This window comes from Poecilia reticulata, linkage group LG1 (assembly GCF_000633615.1).
Source record: "Poecilia reticulata strain Guanapo linkage group LG1, Guppy_female_1.0+MT, whole genome shotgun sequence".
NCBI lineage: Eukaryota > Metazoa > Chordata > Actinopteri > Cyprinodontiformes > Poeciliidae > Poecilia > Poecilia reticulata.
This window is the reverse complement of record NC_024331.1, coordinates 27,558,973-27,582,405: the sequence shown is the minus strand read 5'-3', so window position 1 is coordinate 27,582,405 and position 23,433 is coordinate 27,558,973. Positions and strand designations below refer to the sequence as shown.

General features: G+C 38.6%; 2 protein-coding genes across 2 annotated transcripts; both read right to left on the bottom strand.

The window, feature by feature from the left end:
* Positions 1-324: 324 nt before the first annotated feature.
* Positions 325-16,677, bottom strand: capn9 (calpain 9). Its single transcript, XM_008418807.2, has 22 exons — positions 16,630-16,677; positions 16,475-16,546; positions 14,829-15,221; positions 13,345-13,414; positions 12,084-12,202; positions 10,951-11,084; positions 9,974-10,142; positions 9,692-9,775; positions 8,557-8,642; positions 8,146-8,223; positions 7,304-7,464; positions 6,387-6,544; positions 5,582-5,790; positions 5,461-5,497; positions 5,113-5,193; positions 4,973-5,030; positions 4,098-4,162; positions 3,379-3,447; positions 3,217-3,295; positions 1,307-1,423; positions 676-734; positions 325-579 (listed from the first exon to the last, which is right to left on the bottom strand). Exons 1-22 carry the CDS (start codon positions 16,666-16,668, stop codon positions 553-555), a joined length of 2,364 nt encoding a protein of 787 aa, XP_008417029.1. The 5' UTR covers positions 16,669-16,677; the 3' UTR covers positions 325-552.
* A 1,063-nt stretch (positions 16,678-17,740) lies between these two features.
* On the bottom strand, positions 17,741-23,410 carry taf5l (TAF5-like RNA polymerase II, p300/CBP-associated factor (PCAF)-associated factor). The gene is made up of 5 exons (XM_008418800.2): positions 23,256-23,410; positions 21,482-21,623; positions 21,277-21,381; positions 20,096-20,850; positions 17,741-19,396 (listed from the first exon to the last, which is right to left on the bottom strand). Exons 2-5 carry the CDS (start codon positions 21,618-21,620, stop codon positions 18,596-18,598), a joined length of 1,800 nt encoding a protein of 599 aa, XP_008417022.1. The 5' UTR covers positions 21,621-21,623; positions 23,256-23,410; the 3' UTR covers positions 17,741-18,595.
* Positions 23,411-23,433: the final 23 nt, after the last annotated feature.

The following is a 23,433-nucleotide window of genomic DNA, read 5'->3' as shown; positions in this document are numbered from 1 at the left end:
ATTCTCAGGTTAAAATCAAAATTTTGAGAAAAAAAAGTCAGAATTTGGAGAAAAAACAATTCTGAGAGAAAAAAAAAGACATTCTAACAAAATAAGTCACAATTCTGAGATTAAACTCAGAATTTTATTTGTTTGCATTTTGGGGGGTCCTAATCCTTTTAGGGCCACTTCATACATCAGAGTCAGACCGAGAGCTAAATTATCTGGTAAGGCATAGTATCTTAACAATAATAATCTGAATTTTGTGTCTTACCAGTTTGATAAAACTGATTTCACTTATGATGTAAATGAAAATGCACAACAAAACAAACGCAGACATATTTATAACATTTAGATCTTTTTATTAACATATTGTTTGCATTCAGCTGTTGAGTGAAGAAAAAGCAAAATTCAAAGCTTAACCAACTGAATACTTTGGTGCAGGAAGCGTTTCACAATATTAAATCAGTGGCTTGTAAACTGGACAGATAAAGATTTTAAAGTACGAAAAAGCAACATGGAGGCATTCATCACTGCTTTCTGCTCCCCCTGCAGTTTGCGTCCACCTCTTTCTCAGACATTCATCGACAACAAAAGGAACTGGAAATGGAGGAAAAAATGCAGGTAAACGAACTTGATTTGTTGCTAAATCGAATTTAAATTTGATTTCAGGTGGAGTTATGTGAGGGTTTTTACCTGCATCATGTTCATTCTTACTCTTCCCCTGTTGTGTTCATCCAGGGCCTGGAAAACTCCTAAATAAGAAACAAAATTCAGTCTGAATTAAGGTTATTATAGTTAACTACAAAAACAAAACAACAAAAATATTTTTTTTTGTTTATTTCACTGACTGAAATAAACAAAAATGGTGACTAATGGGAAAAGTAACCAGTTTCCTCTTGGTGTCACTTACGCCAGCAAACAAAATGGCGACAGAAAAAGTTGGGCAAAAACGCCAGTCAACATTAATTCAATTAATTATCTGAAAATGTTATCTTCTGTTAAGTGTTCTTTACCCAATTAATGTATTTATAATCACAATGCAATACTTTGATTTTAATTCTGCACCTAAAAATTTATTAAAAGTATGAAATGGATAAAACTACTACTATAAATAATAAAACCTAAACTAAACAATAATAACTAATACAAACTAGAAAACACACTATAAAAACTGAATTAGACAAGTCACCAAACAAAAAAAACTATTATAACTGATCTGAATTGTGGCAAATAAAAAACATCCATCAGGGATAAATATTGTCCAGTCATAAATGTTGATTTTTACTGCTGTCTCTAATGAATAAGTAAATTTTTTTTAACGTACTGAACATGTTCTCCAGACGGACGATGCAGGTGAGGTAGTCGTCAAAGTCGATGTCGTAGTTATCGTCTGCGAACCTCAAGCCAATCAGCTGCAGCAGCTGGTTGTTCAGGTTCATACCTGCATGAACCCAAGCAGAGGTTAGACATGACCCGTCACTTCATGTAACGAGATCCACATTTTCTGCACTTTCAGATTTTACCTGGAAGGGTCGTAGAAAAGCCTTATAAAGCGGTCAAAAACTTTATAAAAGTCGATATAAAAATATTGTTCCTAAAGATGCATCCTAAACAAATCAGAACTAAAACCCTACCAGAATCCATCTAACCAGTAATATCTTAATATTGTTTTCTAAACCCTTCTCTCAGTCCCTCCTTGACAGAAAGACAACTTTGTAAAAACCAGGCTCTTTTTTTACACCTCAGTTTGTTCTCCCCCCCAATCTTCCTGCTGGAGGCAAAACTGACTAGCATTGGTTTTAGCTGTCAAGTTGCCAACACAACGGGCTAAATCTTAAATGTACGCATGGAAAAGGGTTTAACAAAACAAAAACAGTGACAGAGAGGGAGGTTAGCTATGCTAGCTTGACTTTGACAACTTAACATTTATATGTGCTGTGGAATCCGGTCTGTTTAGGTTCAGTGGCAAAATAAAAAGGTGGCCTACACACCAACTCTGACAGGTCATCAGTATAGCAGGTGTTTAAATTATCTAATCAACCACCAGTGTTAGTTTAGCTAATCTACCACAGCGGCCACTTATTAATAATCGCAAAATAAACATCAAGCCTAAAACATGAAACTAACGGACTGAATGTTCTGTTCTTTGTGTTGTTGGAGACTTTCACGTCTCCAGTTGAGGTTTGCTGATGCAGGAGATTCCAGAAGAGTCAGTGAGTTAAAACCAACCAAGGTTTATTAAAAATACAAGATATATCTTGGAGATCCACTCAAGCACCAAACATCCATACAGAGTTATCCAAAGGCAAAGAGATCTGAAGTTTCCCCCAATGACTGTCTCACTGTGCTCTGCAGCCCAACCCCCGCCCTGCTGAGAGCAGGCTCAGCCTTTTGTTTTAAGGGTCATAAAAGCATAAAAAGTTTTACTGAAGCTACAGAGGACAGATGGTCACTTTGAAGCAAACAGCTTTGATCTGTAACCTCAGTTCCTGTCCGGGACAAAGTTATAAAACTAACAGCCATTTGGTTCATCTCCTCTTTAATCCACATTTTGGTTCCTACTGTGAAAAGCCAGGGCCCTAACCAAGCTGCAGGATGTCGTTATCACCTCCTTACAAGCTACCAAAGGCCAGACTCACACTGGGAAGAGAACGCAGAACAGAGCAAGGCTCCACTTGTAGGTTCCTTGCAACTCATGAAGGTAGATTCATGATTATACATCAATGTAACATTCAACAAAATATTTCCACAGTGCAGGGAATGTTTGAGTGTTTTTTGGTATTGAATTCTGACGCATATCGTGGAGCCGTTGTCAGTCAGTTGCTACGGCAACGTGTCTGTGTAGCGTAGCCGACACACAGAGCAAAAATAGAATACGAGTGGTTTAAAGTTGTTCCTGGACTGTTTTTATGTCATTTTCCCCTTTGTTTTGACGCACAGCACTGAATCAATCAACCTCCATCTCCAGGTTTCATTTAGTTAACGGAGCTGTTCTACTGGGCAGCGCCACCATTAACGGCATGTGAAAGAATAATCTTTTTGCCCTCAAGCGCAAAATTTACAGATGTAAACGATAACATGCAACGTTTCTACACTTGGGTATATTTCCCCCCACAACACCCACTCCACCAATATCTCCACTGAGGACGATATTGCTTATAGAAAGTCCTTCTTTTTAAAGTTAAAATATATTTTTGGAACATATACGAAGTGAATGCTGGTCAGTTTACTCACCTGCGGCTTTAAGAGCCGTGCGAAGCTCATAGGAAGACATTTTTCCTGACCGGTCGGTGTCAAAGGACAGGAAGAGCATCTGCAACCATAACCAGGTGTTAAATAACAAATTTCCTCAACCCTTCACCAATAAAATATGTCACCACATAAATCAGTACATACAATCCATTTCTTCATCTTGTCCCAAAACACCTTAAACTCCTGGAACTCCATCTTTCCTGTGTTGTCCACCTGTTTCACTACGTTAGGAAAAATCTTTACCAACATCTTGATAATCACGTTATCCAGTATCACCAACCTATTTCTCACAATCTATTAATAAAGTACAAAAATCTTACAGGAACTCCAGTCATTACCTCTGCTTATAACATTAAAGGGATATTTCAAGCTTTTTTTGAACTGGAATCCAGATCAGTTCTTCTCAGGATGAACAGAACCGAGCCATCTCAAATAAAATGTTCTTTTTAAATCCACAAGAGCCTAATTAATAACGTAGTCCACACAATCCAACAGAAAACTTCCTTCAGATGTGTCTATTTATCACAAAGTTGTTATCATAACTTCCATTAGCAGGATATTTTTAAGCATTTTGGGTAAAAAAAAAAAAAAAAGGCAGGAAATTTAATGCCGAAAGTTAAAAGCTAATGCTAAATCTTTATTTAGCTGTAGTAGCTTTCAGTTGCCATTAGGGGGCGGTGTTCCTGCTTCTGTTGATTCATTTACTAGATTGGTGAAAAGTTGGAAGTTATGGTTGATAAAGCCGTCCACCACACTTTGAGATGTCCTGTTTTGGTTAAGACCAAACATCCTTTTTAAAACATTTCCTCCTTTTAGCAGAACAGGAGCCGTTTTAAACCTGCAGTCATGATGTGGAAGGATACGTCCATCAGGTTGATGATGCTGTGGCAGGTGCTGAGACTCACGCCATCAAACTTAATCTCTCGTCCTGGAGACAAAAAAAAAAATATTATTCAAAAGATGTCTGCTTCAGGTTCAAGCAACAGATTCCAGAGAAAAAACAGCCAAATCAACGCCACATTTTTTTAAATACAGAAGAAATTGGGACTTTGTGTTTTATTTGTGCTACTTAGATTTTTCTTTTCCTAATTGAGCACATTTTGTTTCTCTGTTTCTATTTCTTATTATTTATTAGCACCAAGAAGTGATTACTTTATCCATTTGTTGTTTTTCCTCAGGAAGACAGAAAGTTATTTCATATCTGAAATGTTTTCTGTGAAATCTGGTAAAATAACGGGATTTATAACAGGAGTATCAGCTTATTTTCTGACCAAACATTTGCTTTCATCTGAAGGAAATTAACTAAAACTGAACATACTAAAAGCATCAACCTACAAAATCCAAGTATTTGTCTAGTTTTTAGTGCAAATACCTTAATGCACTTGAAATTAGACAAAACTCACAAGTAACTTTTCGGCAAGATATCGGAGCTTGTTTTAAGTAAATAATTCCTTATTATTGATGAAAAAGTTTTAGTTATATGAAATAATCTGCCAGTAAATTTAGCACATTTTCAAAAATATTAAGGAATTATTTACTTAAAACAAGTTCCTGTATATCGCTGAAAAGTTATTTGTAAGTTAGTTTTGTCTTACTTCAAGTTTGCTGAGATATTGGAACAATAATACTTGGTAACATTTTGTGTTTTTGTGGCGTACAGTTCTTTACTGCCTTCTCTTTTACATCCATTCTGATAAAAACAAAGATTTAAACCGCGTTAGTTTGCTTTCCTACTTACGTCTGCTGAGAACACCGTTCAGCATCTCCTGAAGCTCATTCACACAGATCGCTTTATCCTGTCGTTACATTGAGGAAAAAATAAAAGTTACTCGTTTGCTGTTCATTTAAACTCTGGGAGTCTTGAAGAGCGTTTCTTACCGAACCGGCCAGCTGCTCAAACAGCCTCCTCAGGCCTTTCTCTTCCTCCGTCTCGTCCTCTGGAGCGCTGGGCAGCGGTGGCTGCAGGACGAGACAAAACCTCAGGACCAGCAGAGTCAATTTGTTAACTCAAGATATGATTTATTATGAGCAGAACTGGGTGGAGCAGCAAGAGCAGCGCTACTTCTACGCATCTCTACTCAAGTAAAGAAGTCGTTCAAGAAACGAGAAAAGAAAAAAAAGAGTATCCAGAAATTTTTACTCAATTAAGAGTAACGATTCTGCAAGTAGAAGTAAAGAAACAAAACAGAAGTTCCTACCAGCTCTGATTATCAGTGATTTATTTACCTCAGGTAAATCTGCGTCCACATTGGTCCCCATCTCTCTGTTGAACATTTTGTTACAGTTGTAAATCGTAAAACATTTCGTTTTGTTTGTGGTTTGAGCTCTGGATTGACGCTGCACTCACATGGCTTCGGCCTTTTTCTCAGAGAAGATGCGGATGAGGAAGTCGGCTTCTTGGTGCGGCTGGAAGGTGGTGGGGACCAGCAGGTATTTCCCTGGCGGCAGAGTGAAGCGCTCCGACACTTCCCGCATGTTGATGTACGTCCTGCTGCGCGCCTTGGACGGGTGGTAGCGGAAGAAGTCCTTCCCCACCTGGTCCTCTTCGTCCGGAGCCTGAGGAGGACAAAGGAGGACATGAGGTCTGAGTCTAAGGGAATCCTCTTTGAAACAGGAGGAAATCATACGGCCAGTTTATTCTCTTCTGAAGGAAGGGCAACCGCTAACTGAAGCTTAATAATGCTTCCTTGAACAGGTTAGCTTAGAGCTTTACAAAACATTTTCATTACTATTTCTGTATAAAATCATCCTTAGATAATGTGTTCTGCCTTTCAGAATGAGCTTCTTTAAGGCGTCTTGTCACTTTAAATCCAAATAAGCTGCTGCTGCCCTAAGCCCACATTTCTGTTTTTGGTAACACTTTATTTGAAGGGGTGTGCATAAGACTGACATGACACTGTCATGAACATAAAGTCTTTATGAATGTTTATGACAGTTGTCATAAAGTGTCATTCGGTAAATAATGACACTTTTAATGCAAAGTTGCTCTAAAAGTTGCATTGAAAGTCCATTATGAGTGCCAACTTGGCATTAAATTATCATAATTTACAAAATCATGCAAAGTTGGCATTTTACCCTGTTTTTAAATATGCATTTGTATTGGTCTTGTATGTATTGGTATTGTAATTTTTAAAAAAATTTCACTTTCTGACCTCATACACTGCAAAGCCGATGGTTTCCAGGTCCAGGCCTTCCTTCCTGAGCTTCCGTCTGTTCTTCTGCATGAGAGCAATCACCACGCTGCAGACGTCATCGTCATCATCAGCGTCCTCCAGCTGCAGCTTGAACTGAGGGTTGGTCCAAAACGTGTCTGCACAACACAGGCAGGTAAGAGACATGAATTAAAGCATCACTTAAGGACAAAAGAGACGGTTCTGGAGAAAAACCTGGCACTTTTTCACCAATATTAAGGAATTATTTACATCTAAACAAGCTCCTATATCTGGCTGAAAAGTTACTTAAAAGTTAGTTTTGTCTTTTTTCAAGTGTGCTGAGATATTTGCACCAGAAACTAGACAAAAAATACTTTAAGATTTTATGTTTTTGCAGTGCAGGGTCCTGCTGTCTGCAGTAGATCTTACACAGACTCCAAAAAACACTGGATAATGTTTTTAATTCTCAATATAATTACAAATGCATGTTTTAGTAGTTTTTGTTTTTTATAGTAACATTTGCATTTAATTTAAAACACAAAATGTTGCAAAAAATACCAGTTTTATGTTCTAGATGTAATTTTCTTGCCATGACTGGGAAACTATGAACTTTATCTTTTTAAAACATTTTTCACAAATATCTAATTTCAATATAAGAAAATGCATTTATCCTCTTTCTGTAAAGCAATTATAATTTTGTACATTCTGATACCTAAAAAATGTAAAATAAAAAATGGTGGTTCTTTAAAAATTAAACAATTCTCACAGTGGCCATTTACCAAACATTACAAGTTGTCTTTTCTCAAACCTTCCTGTGAAATTAGTGTCTCTAAATGAGTTAATTCAGCTGAACTGAGGTAAAAAATGTCTCTGGGCTGTAACGGTTGCAGACTTCTGCTCCAGATGAAAAGTCTCACCGATGTAGTTCCTGCAGCCTCCGGCGGTGGAGCCGCGGATCCAGTTGCCCTCGAAAACGTTGACCTCCCAGTGGCGCTTGGTGTCGTCCTCCAGGGCGTCGGGGCTCATGTTGCAGATCTCCACCTTGTCATAGTTCCTCTTGAAGTCCTCAAACTCCATCCTGGAGTCAAAACCACACAAATAAAAGCGTTTCTCTGTGGCTTCTGCGTGTGGAGGAGTTTATGAAATACAACCTTAACTTCTCTGATGGGTCCGCGCTCTGATCGTTTTTATTTTGTGTTAATTGTGATTCTGTTATTTTTGGCTGATGTTTGACGTGAATACAAGGGCACAATTTAAGGGGATATATGAATTTAAAATAAAAAGACAATGAAAAAGCAGGTGTTTATCGAGCTGTGGAGGGAGTTTGGCTAAAGACATGAAACAATGCACAAGCATAAATATATTGAAAAAAGGTATTAAATTATATTTTTAACAGTTAAATGGAAGATGAAAGACAGACATAAACAGTAAAATAATATGGGGTATTCTTATTATGCAAATGATTCAGATACACATATTTAACAAATGCACATGTATAGTATAAAATTGTGTTTTTACTTAAGATGTTGATATAAACTGTCACATGTATTTTGATTTAAGCCTCATTGAAGAATAGCAGTTAAAAAGTGTAAACTTCTTTCTTCTTTTCAGACAAGGACAGCAGCTAAAATGATTACTGTATGTTGGAAAACATGGTTTTTTGTGTATGTAAATATGCTGTACATGTATTCTTGTTTTTTTTTATTTTTGATTCTTTAATTTTAATCAGATAAAATAAAAATTAAGGCTGAGGTCTCACCAAAATTCACCGTCATCAGTTGAATTCTGCAGGATTCGTGTCTTTTCTGCTTTGTCGACATAATCCCACTCTCTGGCACTGAAACAGACCAGAACCGGAACATTCTGACAGGAACCAGAACATTCAGACAGGAACCAGAACATTCAGACTGGAACTGGAACATTCAGACCAGAACATTCAGACTGGAACCAGAACATTCAGACAGGAACCGGAACATTCTTGATATGCAGAAAGTCTTAACTGTGCACTATGATTGAGTCTGCTGATTCTTATGATTAATGGAAAGATGAGGAAAAATTGTGTGAATAAAAGTTTAAAAATTAGAAAATTTTTCTAAACTGGGCTTTACATGTCATAATAATGCAAGTCTTTTATTTTGAAAGTCAGAATAGGCCAGTCTTTTCCTCTTACTTGTCACTCCAGCGGCCGTTCCACTCGACTTGACCCCAGGGGTTTCTGATTCGAATCAACTTCACTTTCTGGCCTCGGAAATTCACCTGAAAAGCAAAATAAGATTTTTGTTATGATCTGAGCTCTACATAGTCTAACATAGTATGACAGTGTAAAGGTAGATTTCTCTGAAAAGTTCAGTTCACATGACAGAATGAAGATAGTTTCAAATTTAATGCTGTTTATTAGTAACTGGCATCACTGGAGCATTCAAACAAACAGAGTTTCTCTTCAACATGAACTGAAGTTGATCTGAGTTCAAACATTCTGATGTCAACAAGGCAGGTGGAAGTGGAAAGTACTATTACGTTATTTTATATGTCACTTTTGATTAATTAATTACATGGATTTTAACACAATAAACATTGTAATTACATTAACATTTTAAAAACATGAATCGCACTGGAGCCTTTATAGTTGTGTGTTTCTGGTAGGCCTGCAAATCTGCCGCACACCTCAAACAGGGAGGGACGACAACGCTGCTTCTCTCGACCCACTGGGTTAATTTTTGCTTAAAAAACTGATGGGATGTTAGAAAATACTATTGTTGTGTTCAAGATGTGCTAACAGGAGTCAGTGCAGCTGTTCAAGCCTAAAATAGCATCTCAAAGCTAAACATGTAGCAGCAGGACAGCCGTCCCAAACGCTAACGTCAGTGTCAATAATCGTTTCTAAAAAGCTTTTTTTCTAAGACGTTGCATGAATAATCAGTGGTTCTTGAAATAATGGAAAGCTGAAGAGGTATAAAAGCATTGTATCAATCTGATGCAAATAATAGATTAAAAACAATAAACATATTTTGTTTTTTAGCTCTTATGTGTATTTATTCAATAATTTGGCAGAAGATAGACTTCAATATGTCAAGCAACAGATATAGAAAAACATAATATTATAATGTAACATGAAGAATCATTCAGTTTAGTTGTTTTTATTTGTAAATGCCTTTTTAAAGCTCTTTGAAATTAATTCGTCTGATCCGTCTACTATATGTTTTTTTGGTAAGTGTTAAGATCGACATCTTCAATTGGATGTCTAGTTTGATAATCATGTGTACTAAAAACCTATTTAGAATATATGATCTGGTGAGTAGTCTTACCTCTTCCAGGCCGGTAATGGAGTATGCGTGACCTTTCACAAGGCCTGTGCTGGTCTTGGCTTCAGACTCTGCTGAGCTGGTGATCTGGACAAAAAAATAAAAATACAAATCAAAGAATCCAGACATGTTTGAACCAGAAAGCTGAGCTGAAGGGCTTCCATCCATTTTCTTGCACCCTTGTCCCTTAGTGGGGTCGGGAGGGTTGCTGGTGCCTATCTCCAGCTGATTCATCGTCATAAAAGACATTCATTAACACATAATGTTTTGATGATGTATTCTTACATCAATGGAGCATCCCATCATGGATCCTCTGTCCAAGGCCTTCTTCATGATTGTGAACAGGTCATCTGGGGCGCTCTTGGTTTCATACATCTCTCCAACTCCACCAGTGAAGTCCTCCATGGCCTCCATGGTGCTGCCGCCTTTCAGGGACTCGTAGCTGCCGTTAACTCTAACATAAACCATAAACAAAACTGGATTAAGTAATGAAACTCATTACTGCTGCAACTTTGGTCCAGCCAATAGCTGCGTTTTCATTAAAAATGTGCGTAAATCTTTGTCGCCATTCTGCTAATGTCGAAAAGAAAAACACAATTTTGCAATTGCGGTGTTTCCGATAAATACGAAATTAAATTTAAATCACATGTGAATAAGCTTATCCACGTAATAAGTTATTTAAAAATTGATGTAAACATTTACATGAGATTTATTCATAGTTCAGCCAAAGCGCTAGCACATGGCTAGCATAATCTATCAGCCAATCAGAAGAGACGCTGGCGTCTAGCGTCAGCTATGAGGCTTTTGAGGGGGGGATTGTAGTCGGTAAATTTACGAAAGAGTCTGAGATATGGATTAAACACAACTTTTAATGAACTGTGCAAAGCTGCGAGAGCTCTGGTGAAGCTAGCTGCACATTGTCCGAAAAAACAACAAAAAACATAATTCTCCTACTACTTCCTGTCATCGTCTTCGTGGGTTGATCACGTGACTCGCATGACGCGGGGAAAAAAGTATTTCCATATGGCTGAAAAACAGCTTCATCCTAACGAAAAAAACTTCTTGTCGAAAAACGTCAATTTTATTTTCGGAATTAGCGAGTTTCCATTAAGCGAATTTATTTTTGTTCTTTTAATTTGCGCAGTTCTGTGGTTAATGGAAAAGCAGCTAGTGAGATCTGCTGTCCATCCATCCATCCATCCATTTTCTTGCACCCTTGTCCCTTAGTGGGGTCGGGAAGATCTGCTATCGGCGTTGCTTACTTGGCGTAGGCTTTCTCCAGCAAGGCGCTCCAGAACTCGTCGTTGGAGGCAGAGTGAAGCATGATGAGCCGGTTTCTCACCGACGGCAGCCGGTCGTCCACCACCACGTCCAGCCATTTGTTATGTTGCCAGAACTTATAAGACAGAAAACATCACAAAATAATTCAGTCTGGTCTCCCTTCATTGTAAAAACACTGTAAATATACATATGTATAAAATAATTATTTTCCCTGTGGGCTCTACCCATCCAAACGCTTAGAGCAGATAAATGTGTAGTGGTGCCATAGATTTCTCCAGCTGGACAAAAACAAAACTTAAGCTGTTATCTTTCACGATGAAGTCAGGGCACAGCTCCAGTTATTACAGTTAGAACAGGGGTGTTAAAAGGGGGGCGCAGGGGCCACTTATGGTCCTTGGACTGATTTTGTGCGGCCCCAACTACAACTCAAAAATTCTACAAGTTTGGCCAATAGATTCAGATGGATACTTTCAATTTGTATTCAGGGTCAAAATTGTTACCAACATAATTTTCTTACACACAAAAAATGTAAAGTTCAACATAAAATATTTGTGTTTTTATAACCAAGTTTTAACAAAAGGTAAAACCAAGAGATTTTTTACTGAAAAACCAACTTTGCAACACCCAAATCAGCTTTTATTCTTTCTTAAACTTGGCTATATATAGCAAGAGTTTTGAAACAAAGTGACTCTAAATTCTGTTCTTATTACTGAAAATAAAGGTATTCATCCGAGCCCAAAGGAAGCTGAAAACTTTATTTGATTGAGAAAGTAGTGATCAGGCCCCAAATCTAGTGGTGGACTCTGACCTGAACCTTGAGACCCACATAAAGACAGTTTCAAAGTCAGCCTTTTATCACCTGAAGAATATCGAGTTCCTTGAAATCAAGACTAAAACCCCACCTACTCAGTTGTTTTTAACTACTAGTAAGTGGAACATTGATCAACATATTTGTGTATTGGCTAAATGGCTTATAGGAGGATAAATTCAAAGTTAATGCATAAATTAAACTGTATTCTCATTCACCTTTTCCCTTGAAGCTTTTGTAAAATAAAAGTATCATGGCATTTAAAACAAATCAGTCTCCCCTCTCAGGAGTCAAACAGTTGTGTACCTGGAAGTGAAAAATGCCGGCGTATCCACTGTCAAAGTCTTGATCGTGGGGAACAACTCGAGCCAGAGCTTCTTTCTTCAGAGTTAATGAGGCGATGGCTGCTAGGAGCCAACAGTCCCCTATGGCAACAAAACAATATGTACCCCAAGGATGAGCAAATGAAAAATATGGCTGTGAAGCAGGTCTTAATGGTCAACTCCATCATGGTGTACAGTATTAGGCCATTGAAGACAGGAAAAAAAGAGAAAAAAACTCAAGGATTTGGAAATGAATCTCAGAAATTTTTGAGAAAAATAAGAACATCTTGGGTTTGAAAAGTTGAACATTTGCCAGAAAACATTAAAAAAAATTATAGAAAAAAAAACATGAAAATTTCTGAGTTTAAATAGTCAAACTTTTTGGACATTTACAAATGTTCTAGTTTCAAAAGTTGAACATTTTCTACTTCTCACACTCAGAAATGTCCAAGTTTTTAGAAAATTTCTGAGATTAATAATATCAAAATTTCTTATTTTTTTTCTAGCAGATTTTTGACTTTTGGAGATCAGAAATGTGTGTTTTCTAGAAAATTTCTGTGTTTTTGGAAAAACTTTACTCATCTTTTTTTATCTGCAATGGCCCTAAGAGTCGTACAATTAAAAATTTTGGATGAAATCCGATGTTCTTGTGTGGTCGTTCATACTACAAATTAAACTCGTCCTTAAAGCGAACCCGCATGGCAGAAGAAGAACGTTGACGTCACTCACCCAGCGCATTGTTTACGGAAGTAATAAGCGATATTCACACCGCAGGTCTCGATGCCAAATCCATATTTTTTCTGAAATCAGATATTTTTTCGTTCATACTACCAATCGCAATGAGATTTATGTGTGAACGGTTATGCCCCCAAGGTGACCCGCATGCGCAGACGAAGAACGTTGACGTCACAGCAGCGCTCTGTTTACAGAAGTAATAATGGATGGAGCCGTTTATGGATTCATTTTTTAAATTGTTTAGCAATGAGAGCCGATAGTAAAATAAAAAAAATATATGAAACAGGAAGGAAGCTAATAGAAAAGAACCACAAGTACTAGTGATGGTGTTTTGCGGCGCACTGACTCTTCGAAAACAATCGGATATCCGAATCAGTGCCACACGGAAGAGGCACAGATCGGATATTTTAGGAGGGGTGAAATGATCAGATTTCGGTGAAAACGCCGGATACAAATCGCGTTTGTCTGCTGTGTGAACGTAGCCAGAGACAAATAGCAGAACCACTCACCAAGCTGTCCTTGGCAAATATCCGTCCTGTCCGCACCACCAACGATGAACTTTGGGTTTTTACATATCTCCTGTAAAAGTGACAGAAAAAAACAAGAAAGGAAACAGGTTGGTTGATTTTTAAAGGCCACACCAGGAGCGTTCCTGATAGGCGTGTTCACATTCCAAACATATCAATCAGTCTGAAATCCCAGTCAGCCACTAACAGAAAATACACACAGCACACACACACCAGGATGGCAGCTGAAGCATTTACTCAGAAAAAAACGCCCCGAGTAAAAATGTACAGCGATTGTAACAAAGTAGAGGGGCGAGTTTTTTTTCCACTAGATGAGATACAAAGGTGGGGCAAAAATGGGTTAATGGGTAAACAAAGAGGTAAAGAGAAACCTGCAAACCCTCTACTGACATTTTTACTACAGATAAGTTAAACGTGGATACTACCTGCTCCATTTACAAAAAGTTTCAGTCAGATCAGGTTTGCTAACTGAGAGTACAAACTACAGCTGAAATGATTAATCGTGATTAATCAATTACTGAAATAATCGTGAACTAATTTAGTTATCAATTAATCGTTAACTGGAGCATAGACTCAAAAAAGGCCATTTTGTGAAGGAAAAAAAACATTCAGAGCAATAATTAAGCCAAAAGTGTACAATATATATATATATATATAAATTGTTTTGCAAATGTATGCATTTTGCATTTAAAATGAAAGCATATTTGTCTAAAATTGGCATAATATCAGCTTCACCCAGTTTCAAATACACTAAAGTACTAATATGGTATTGAAATAAAATGTTTGCTTTCTTGCTTTCTTTGCTTTCTTGTTTTAAAAAATAATGTGAATTATTTAGTTTCATGTTGTATGTTTTTTTAATATTGCATAAGAAAGCTTATGTGGTTAAATGAAAAATCTGTAGAATGTGCCGATTTATTTTATCCGATTAATCAATAGATCAATCTAAAATAACTGTTAGTGGCAGGCCTAGTACAAACACACAACACATAAAAAGTTCATAACATTAAACTTTCCCTTCATTTCCTTCTTCTTCTACTTTGCTTACACTGCAAAAACACAAAATCATACCAAGTGTTTTAATCTAGTTTATAGTGCAAATATCTAAGAACTCTTTAAATATGACAAAAACTAACTTAAAAGTAACTTTTCAGCAGTACATAAGAGTCAATAATTCCTTGATGTCGATTAATTAAGAAACTACTAGCTCCATCGGCAGATTATTTCACTTATAATTAGTACTTTTTCATTAAGGATTTAGCTTCTATATCTTGCAAATTAGTTTTCTCTCATTTCAAGTGTACTAATATATTTGTGCTAGAAACTAGACCAATATTACTTTATTAACCCTTTGTGTTTTTGCACTATAGCTTTCATTTACTAATATAAAAAGTAAATATATTTCCTTTCAACAGATTTTTGCGTCCCAAACATCAACCAGCTGTGATGTCTCAAAGCCTACATACCCGCGGCCTCTTCCATTCGATCTGCACAGGAACGCTCTGGCTGAAGAAGAGCGAGGCATCAGTTGCGGGGAAGTCCGGGTCCTCAAACAGAACCCCCTTCTGGAGACACTCCTGCCTGAGCTGCTCAAACGACTTCCCGTCCCACTGAGAGCTCACCGCCTGGTTGGAGTTCCTGCCGGACAGAGTGGACTGCAGAGGCATTCTCTTCTTCAGCGCGCGGAGGAGGAAGAGGAGAAGAAGGTGTGAGGTGAGCTGCAGGTGACAGAGTGGTGGATGTAGGGAAGAGTGTTGGCTGGGTAGGACTGGTTGGTGGTCACACCCCAGGCAGACAGAAACTGGTTTGTCCTCCAGGTAGAGAGCCACTCCCTTTAAGTCAGTCTCACTGGGCTTGGCCTGCAGGAGGACACACGCGTGTTGACAAGACAACAGGAACATTCACAAAAAAATAAAGAAACCTGAATAGATATCTCGATAGATAGGAAGTGTTTTCATCGTCTTTGAACTACACTTTCCATGAAATCTATGCATGATGTAGTAAAAGTAGATCCACATGAAGTTCTATTGGAAAGTAACTTCAAAAATACAAAATATTACTGAGTAGTTTTAGTTTCTAGAGCAAATATCTTGGTACATTTGAAATAAGACAAAACTAACTTACAAGTAACTTTTCAGCAAGATATAATGGCATGTTTAAAGTAAATGATTCTCTATTATTGATGAAAAAAGTACTAGTTCCATGTGCAAATCGTTTCACTTATAACATGAAAAATCTCTTATTGGTATAAATAAATTGCCAGTGAACTTTTTTTTAATCAGCATTAAAAATATTGACTTAAAACAAGCTCCTGTATCTTGCAGAAAAGTTACTTGTAAGATAGTTTTGACTTATTTCAACTGTAGAAAGATATTTGTACTGACAAAATACACCAAAAGTACTTGGTAAGACTTAATTTTTTTTGCATTGTTGTTTTAAATGACATAATCTGCCAGTGGAGCTGATATTTATTCATCCACATTAAGGAATTATTTGCTTAACACAATCTCATATATCTTGCCGAAAAGTTACTTGTCAGTTAGTTTGTTGTATTTAGATATTTGCACCAGAAACTAGACCAAAAAAAAACTTGGTAAGATTTTGTGTTTTTGCAGTGTAAGCACTATAAATGAAAGAAACGAAAGGAAAATGTAGTTTTATTAACGTTCTATATGTTGTATGTTTGAACTAGGACTGCAAAAGACAATTCTAGTAAATGTTGTGTTTTTGCAGAAAACTAGCTTTAAATTAATCTGCAGTATAACAGGAAATCCCCATTTTAGTGAAACACATTGATATTACCAACCTCTACATAAACTCAAGCTAAAGTAAATCAAGTTGAATTGGAAACAACAAAACAAACTCCACTTCCTTCATAAAACTCAACTTCTACGTTGCCTTTAAGGCCTGAAAGATCCATATGTCATGAGATGCAATGATAATTACAGATTATCGTTTATGAATTATGTATTTCACTGTATGCAGGGTTTGTGAAAGAAATCTCAAATCAGATCTACAGGCCAGAGAGAGACTTTAAGACTTGTTAAGCAACTTCAAAGATCTGGACAAGCTGGATAGTTGACTGTGTGTGCATGCTTACGCAGTCGCTCACATTGTTCTGTCCGGCTCTGCAAGGTGTGAACCAGAATCGAGCTTCGACAAACAAGGGGAAGTGAATGTTCACCTTCATAACAGGAAACAAGCATGTGGATTTATTTATTTTTATTATTTTTTACTGCACTTAGCTGCTGCAGAAGGCAGACATACTGTAGTCTGAAGATATTCTGTCCATCCATCCATTTTCATCCATTCATTTTCTTGACACCCTTGTCCCTTAGTGGGGTCGGGAGGGTGCTGGTGCCCATCTCCAGCTAACGTTCCGGGCGAGAGGCGGGTTTCACCCTGAACAGGTCGCCAGTCTGTCGCAGGGCAACACAGAGACACACAGGACACACAACCATGCACACACACTCACACCTAGGGGCAATTTGGAGAGGCCAATTAACCTGACAGTCATGTTTTTGGACTGTGGGAGGAAACTTGAGTACCTGGAGAAAACCCACACATGCACAGGGAGAACATGCAAACTCCATGCAGAAAGACCGGGGCCGGGAATCAAACCCAGACCCCTTCTTGCTGCAAAGCAACAGCTCTACCAACTGCGACACCCATATTCTGTCCAAAGTAACTATTTACATTTTCTTGAGTAATTTTTTACTTTTACTTGAGTAATATTCTTATTAGGTATCGCTACTCTTGAGTAAAATTCTTGGATACTCTACTCATTGTGAGTAACTTCATTGAATGAAGAGCAAGTTTATAACAAAGTGAGACCTCTTGTTTCTAGACAATCTTTGTTTCTTTATTGTTATTTTCTATCTGCTGAGCTTCAAGAGACACTTATAGAAATAAAACATCCCAAACATTGTATTCAAGTAACAGTAGCACTATTTCAACATGTTTTAGTAAAGAGCAGCTGTTCAAGAAACTACTCAAGAGTAATAAATAGTGAGTAAAATTAATATTTAAGAATTACATCATCAGACGGACTAAAATATAAAGTGGAAATGTTGGTACTTTAAGGACAATAATTCATAAGTAACAAAAAATAAAATCAGGCAAAATAAATGTTTAAAAATCAGTTTTTTAAATGTTAAATTCATGAAGCTTTAACAAAAACTGCATGTGTGTTTGTGTCTGGTGACTTTTTGGTTAAAACATGTTCATTTTTCATTCAGTTGGTAGAAAATCCAGAAATTTTACTCAAGCAAAGTAGAAATACTTCATAATAAAATTTACTGAAGTAAAAGTAAGCAGTTACTACACAACTAAGCCTGTATGGATGTAGTGGGAACAGAACATGTACGGTGAACAGAGCTGCTGAAACTTACAAGTTTATTCCAACTGCAGCAATAAGCAAGTTATCAATAACGTTATTGTCCATAGAAACCCCCCCCCCAACATTTTTCCCCTTTTACTGGTGCTATGCATCCAGATTCCTATGGAACAGAGTGAAAAATGCTCAGGAACGGCCAAGTATTTACACTTCATCTACAGTATAAAGAATATATCAACAATCAGGTTTCAGAAACAGAAAATCCTTTTTTTTTTGTTGCCGATTGTTTTGGTGCTTTCTTACGATACCATGAAAAACTATGACGGAGTATTAGGGCCACGCTTAGAAAGCAGAATTAAATTATGAGAAGTTTAAATAAAACGAGATTAAATAAAATTTAAAACACAGGACGTTGTAGTATTACAAGAATAAAGTTGAAATATTACCACAATAAAGTCATAGTACTGAGAATAAAGTCGACTCTTTTCTATAAATATTAGTTTTTAGACTTGAAGTAAGTTGGGATTATTCTTGAAATGAGTTTTTATTTTCACATTTTTACAACTTTGTTCTCAAAATATGACTGTTTATATTGTGTTAAGATTCATTATAACTTTTTCACAGGATTCTTATTGTAGAACTTTTTTCTCGTAGTTTATTTTTGTAACATGACTTTTTTCATATTATTACAACTTTATTCTTAAAATATGACTGTTTTTATTCTCATTATTCCTGCTTTAATCTGGTCATTTTATTTTACTTATGGCCCTCCTGCTCCATGGTAAAAACCATGGCGTCTGCAGAAGACGCCAACATTTCGGTAACTATGCTTCCACGATGTTCCACATCAACATGAATGAAACTGTGGAAGTGAAATCGGAGCGGAGTCGTTTGTTGCTACGGCTCGGTTTTCTCCAGCGCCGTTCCTGTGACCAGCAGCAGGTTGCAGGCCATGAACTGGACGTTCAGGACGTTGCTGGTGTTTCCCACGTACTGACCCACCAGCTCGCCGGACGAGCCGTCGGCGGCCGGCGCCCCGCCGTGCGCGCTGCGGATGTCCCAGACGCGGACGGAGTTGTCTATGGAGGAGGACGCCACCAGGCTGCTGTCCGGGCTGAAGGACAGGCTGGTGATGCTGTCCGCGTGGCCGCGCAGCTCTTTGAACAGCGTCCCCGCCGCCAGGTCCCACAGCTTCACCCGCTGGTCCTCGCCGGCCGACGCCAGGTACTTCCCGTTCGGCGAGAAGGCGAGCGCCAGCACGGCGCCGCGGTGGCCCGTGAAGAGCCGCACCGACTGGCCCTGCTGGGTGCTCCACAGCCGCACCGTTTTGTCCGCGGAGCCGGTGGCCACGTAGTTGGAATTGGGGTGGAATTTGACGCAGTCGACGTCGGACAGGTGGCCGACATAGAGCCGTAGCGGGTAGGAGCGCGAGAAGGTCCAGAGGCGGGCGGTGCGGTCATGGGAGCCACTGGCGAAGTAGAGGCTGCAGGGGCTGACGTCCAGGTCCCACACTGGGTAGCTGTGGCCCTGGTACAGCACTGTGTTGGTGAAGCTGCCCAGGTCCCAGTAGCGGATGGTCGAGTCCTCGGAGCAGGACAGCAGGCCGGAGCTGTCGGTCAGGAAGGCGGTGCGATAGACGGGACCGCTGTGGCCGCGCAGCATCTTCACCTCGCTGCCGCAGCCGTCCTCCTCGTCCACCTGGAGGACGACAAAAAATATCAGTACACGTCTGGAAATACACGCAAATACAACGACGTATTAGAGCCATTACGAACATGTTTACATGTATATATATATATATATATATATATATATATATATGTGAAAAGGAGTAAATGTCTGCCAAAAAAAGACAGACATTTTTAGATTAATCTCAGAAATTTTTAAGAAAAATCTTGGAAATTTCTGAGTTTGAAATGTCGACAATTTTTGAGAAAAAAACATCCAAATTTTGAGGATAATCTCAAACTTTTGAATTTCAAAGTTAAAAATTTGCCAGAAAAAAACTCAAAAATAGAGATTAATCTGATAAATTTTCTAAAGCAAAACAAAAAACAAAAAAAACTGAGAAATTTGTTTAGTTTCAAAAGTTTAAAATTTGCAAGAAAAAACTCTGAAATTTTGAGTTTGATCTTAGAAATGTTCATGAAAAAAATCAGGACATTTCTGAACTCCAAAAATCAAAATATGTGAGAAAGATTTTCTAGAAAATTTCAGAAAAGTCTGAATGTGAAAAATTTGTGTCTTAATTTTTGTCTTACTTGGGATTAATTTCCTGGAAAAAGGGTTTTGAGTTTATTTCAGTTAATGAAAATGTTCTGTCATTTCAGTTTTAGTTGACTATCGTAATGTTGATCTGAACTCTTAAAGTAAAGACGACTAGTTTTGTCGGCTCACCTCCTCCTCTTGCACGTCGCACGCCAGGTGGATGTACGACACGTCGGCCTGGTGCGGTTTGGCCTTCAGCTTCCTGGCCCGGAGGCTCCACAGCTTCACGGCGGAGCTGTCGAACCCGGCCGCCAGCAGCCGGCTGTCCGGCGAAACCTCTGCCGCGTTCAGCATCTGCTCCGTGTGGTGGAAGGCGTAGAAGCAGATGGTGGTGAGCGACGGCGGGCCTTCGCGGACTTTCTTGATGCAGTCCTGCAGCGCCAGAAGCGCCACCTCGTTCTGCGGGATCCCGGCGGGAACCTCCACCGCCTCGGCGCCGCCCTCGCCTCCGCCCGCCCAGGAGCCGGCGTTGGCGGCCGCCATGGAGCCTGCGGCGGCTCCGTACAGCTGGTACTCGGTTCGCCTGGAAGCGGTGACCTCCACTTGCAGGTGTGTGCTGAGCGCCCTGCAGATGGCGCTGTTGTCGTCGCTCTGGAGGTAGCGCAGCAGGTAGCTGTGAGCCGGCTCCGTCAGGTGAACCACATACTTATGCTCCAGGAAAGACCTCAGCTTGGGATAGGCGGCGACGTCCTGCGCCGTGACGACGTGGCGGAGCTGCTCCACCACCGACCGCTGCTCCCCGTCGTGAAGAAAGGCGTCGTGAAAACGGACGTAGAAGCTGTCTACTGCCCCCTTCAGGCCGCAGTGCACCATGTCAAGGTGGAGATAAACGAAGAGCGGGTAGAGGAGGCTGCTGACCTCCTGGGCATATGAGATTTCTGTTTCTGTTAGTGGAAAAATGGGAAATAATCTCAACATTCAGGATCAAAAAAGGCCTTAAAAATTCCCATTTAGAGCTGCAACTAACGAATATTTAAGTAAACAATTATTTTATACGGGGTTGTTTGTTTGACACCAAATTTGTTAGATTTTTTTTTAAGTCAGCAGGTGGGGTGTGGTTGTTTTACTAACCTCTTTTCACTGTCACAAAAGTCTAAATCTAAATTCTATGGAGGTAGATATGTGCCAATATCCTCCTTCACCAGCTCTGTTTACGCCAGAGCTGCTTCTTCTACTGGGTTGAACAGGCATATGAACATTGCTGCCATCTAGTGTCTAAAGGCTGGTTTTGCAGCCAAGCAAGAATAGAGACTATTTGAGAAGTACTGATGTAGAGGATGTTACATGCAGTCAAAGTGTAGGTGTGATACCTGAGAGAAAGCAGCGGAGCCTGGAGAACTGGACCTCATACTGCTGCGGGTCGGGCTGGCAGGGAGCAGCAGAGACGATGTTGGCGTAGCCCGACTCCGTCTGCACTGCTCACAGCGAGGAGGAGAAGAAGAGAAGGAGGAAATCACTTTAGTTACATCATGATGATTGTATTTTAAATAACGGCCAAAGAAAGAATGAGCTCACCAGTCAGACCAGCAGCCAGCTCTTCTGTGGACTGGAAGAGTTTGGCTCCTTTCAGGGAGCTGTCAGTATCCACATACTGTCTCCTCTTCAGGTACTGAGCCACAGCGTACTGGATCTGCTCGGCCCGGACCCGTTTCATGACCTGACAGGAACGAAAAACATCAACGCTCAGGCCTCCAAATCTGAGCAGGGAATCCATCCTTCTTTGCTACTAATTTATGAGGAGTGCGACCTAAAACCAGCTGGAATGACTGAGTATTGAAGGGCGGTATGGATTAAAAATAAACTATTTTTCAAGCCAGATCCCATTTTAAACCTTTTTTTTTCCTAAAGAAAAAGAAACTACAAATGACAGGAAATATTTTCAAAAAGTGGATTTTATTTCAATCATTCCTTCTCTGAGTCGTACGATGAAGAATTATGGCCGAGCTAGGAGAATTTTTGTTCAATTACAACAATATAATCATAACATTACCAGTAGAGACACAATTTTACCAGAATAACATCTTAAAATTATGAGAAAAAACAATTGTTTTATAGAAAAAAAGCGTTGACAATTATTTTTATCTGTTATGATGGAGTTCTCCTAAAATTACAACTTTATTCTTCTAATATTAAGACTTTATTCTCATTATTTCAGCTTTGTCATGTGACATTATTAAAATTTTATTATGTCTGTATTCTTTTAACTTTATGACTATTTTTGTGAAAAAAAAAATCTTAGCCTAGCCTTTATATTTCGTAAAGTAAAACTAATTTTATAGAATCCACATTTTCCAAAAATTAAATCTTCAAAAAACAAAAAAATTTGAATAATCAATAAGATTGAAAACAAGTTTGAAAAAGCACTGTATCTCATGAAATAAAAACATTTAAAAATGGCCCAAAGAGATCATATAAAGCTGTGTTTCATGGTTGGAAAGCGTAAATGTCTGCTGGGCTCTGCATAGTTGGAAACAGGAGATTTACATTTATTACTGAAGGAATTTGTAATAAAAACAAACATGTAGCATAAAAATCTTTGAAAAAATAAATCAGTGAAGGAGACTGGCAGGATGAGGAACGTTTACTGTACACAAGACATCTGAGACGGTGATATGTTTCACCTTTCTTATGGTGGAGGCATGACCTCTGACCTTAACTGAAGCAAGTGTGGGCATGTTGTGGGATTTTTTGGCTTCAGACTATTCAGTGTTTTCCCCATTTGTGGATAGAGTCTCTGAGAAATGACTTTGTAACTCTTTGCACACTGATGTAATTTGTTCCTGAATGTTTAGCTTTAGATTATCTTTTAGACTTACTTCACTTTGGTAGGAAAGTCCTATTTATGAAAGCCTTATTATAAAACTTTTGTGTTTTTGCATTTTTATTGGAAGAATTTGACAAGATGAAAGTGTGTTTTGTCTGATAAAGCATGTCTTAAACGAAAAAACTGCTTTCACTTTTAAATTTAAGTCACATTTTTAGTTTTCCTAAAAAACTCCTCCAATTTAGAAACTAGAATACTTAAACTACTCAAACCGGGACTAAAATATTCCACACTGATGGCAAAATACTTAAAACCCAGTTTGTGATGTGCAAAACCGTTATTTTGCCTTTTATTTTACTTTGAAAAATCAAAAAGTCGTGATGCTTCTGCGACGCAACGCTGTCAGATCGTTTGATGGAGCTAACCGGCTAATTTAGCTCCGTTAGCAGCGGAGCTAACGGTAAAGGCTTTTCATGGGAATATGTTTCATTCTGAGTCATTGCAGGCTGCAAAACATTTACTCACTGCATTTTGTCGTGTTATCCTCAGCCGTCAGATCATATAAGTAAGGCGGTCTAGTTTAATCCAGACTCTAACTGAACGAATATTTCTATCTTTCATTGCCGCGCCATCATGGATTATCTTCTTTTAAACTGGCTGACTGTTAACGAACTGGTGTAATGGCGCATTACTGCCACCTATA

Coding starts and splice junctions, on each gene's coding strand:
- capn9 (XM_008418807.2), bottom strand. CDS start 16,668: ATGAAAATGGATGGATGGACAGAATATCTTCAGACTACA. Junction 12,203..13,344: donor TATTTGCCAAGGACAGCTTG/GTGAGTGGTTCT, acceptor TTGTTGCCATAG/GGGACTGTTGGCTCCTAGCA. Junction 6,545..7,303: donor AGGCTGCAGGAACTACATCG/GTGAGACTTTTC, acceptor TGTGTTGTGCAG/ACACGTTTTGGACCAACCCT.
- taf5l (XM_008418800.2), bottom strand. CDS start 21,620: ATGAAACGGGTCCGGGCCGAGCAGATCCAGTACGCTGTGGCTCAGTAC. Junction 21,382..21,481: donor GCTGGCTGCTGGTCTGACTG/GTGAGCTCATTC, acceptor CGCTGTGAGCAG/TGCAGACGGAGTCGGGCTAC. Junction 19,397..20,095: donor GCGACGTGCAAGAGGAGGAG/GTGAGCCGACAA, acceptor GTCGTCCTCCAG/GTGGACGAGGAGGACGGCTG.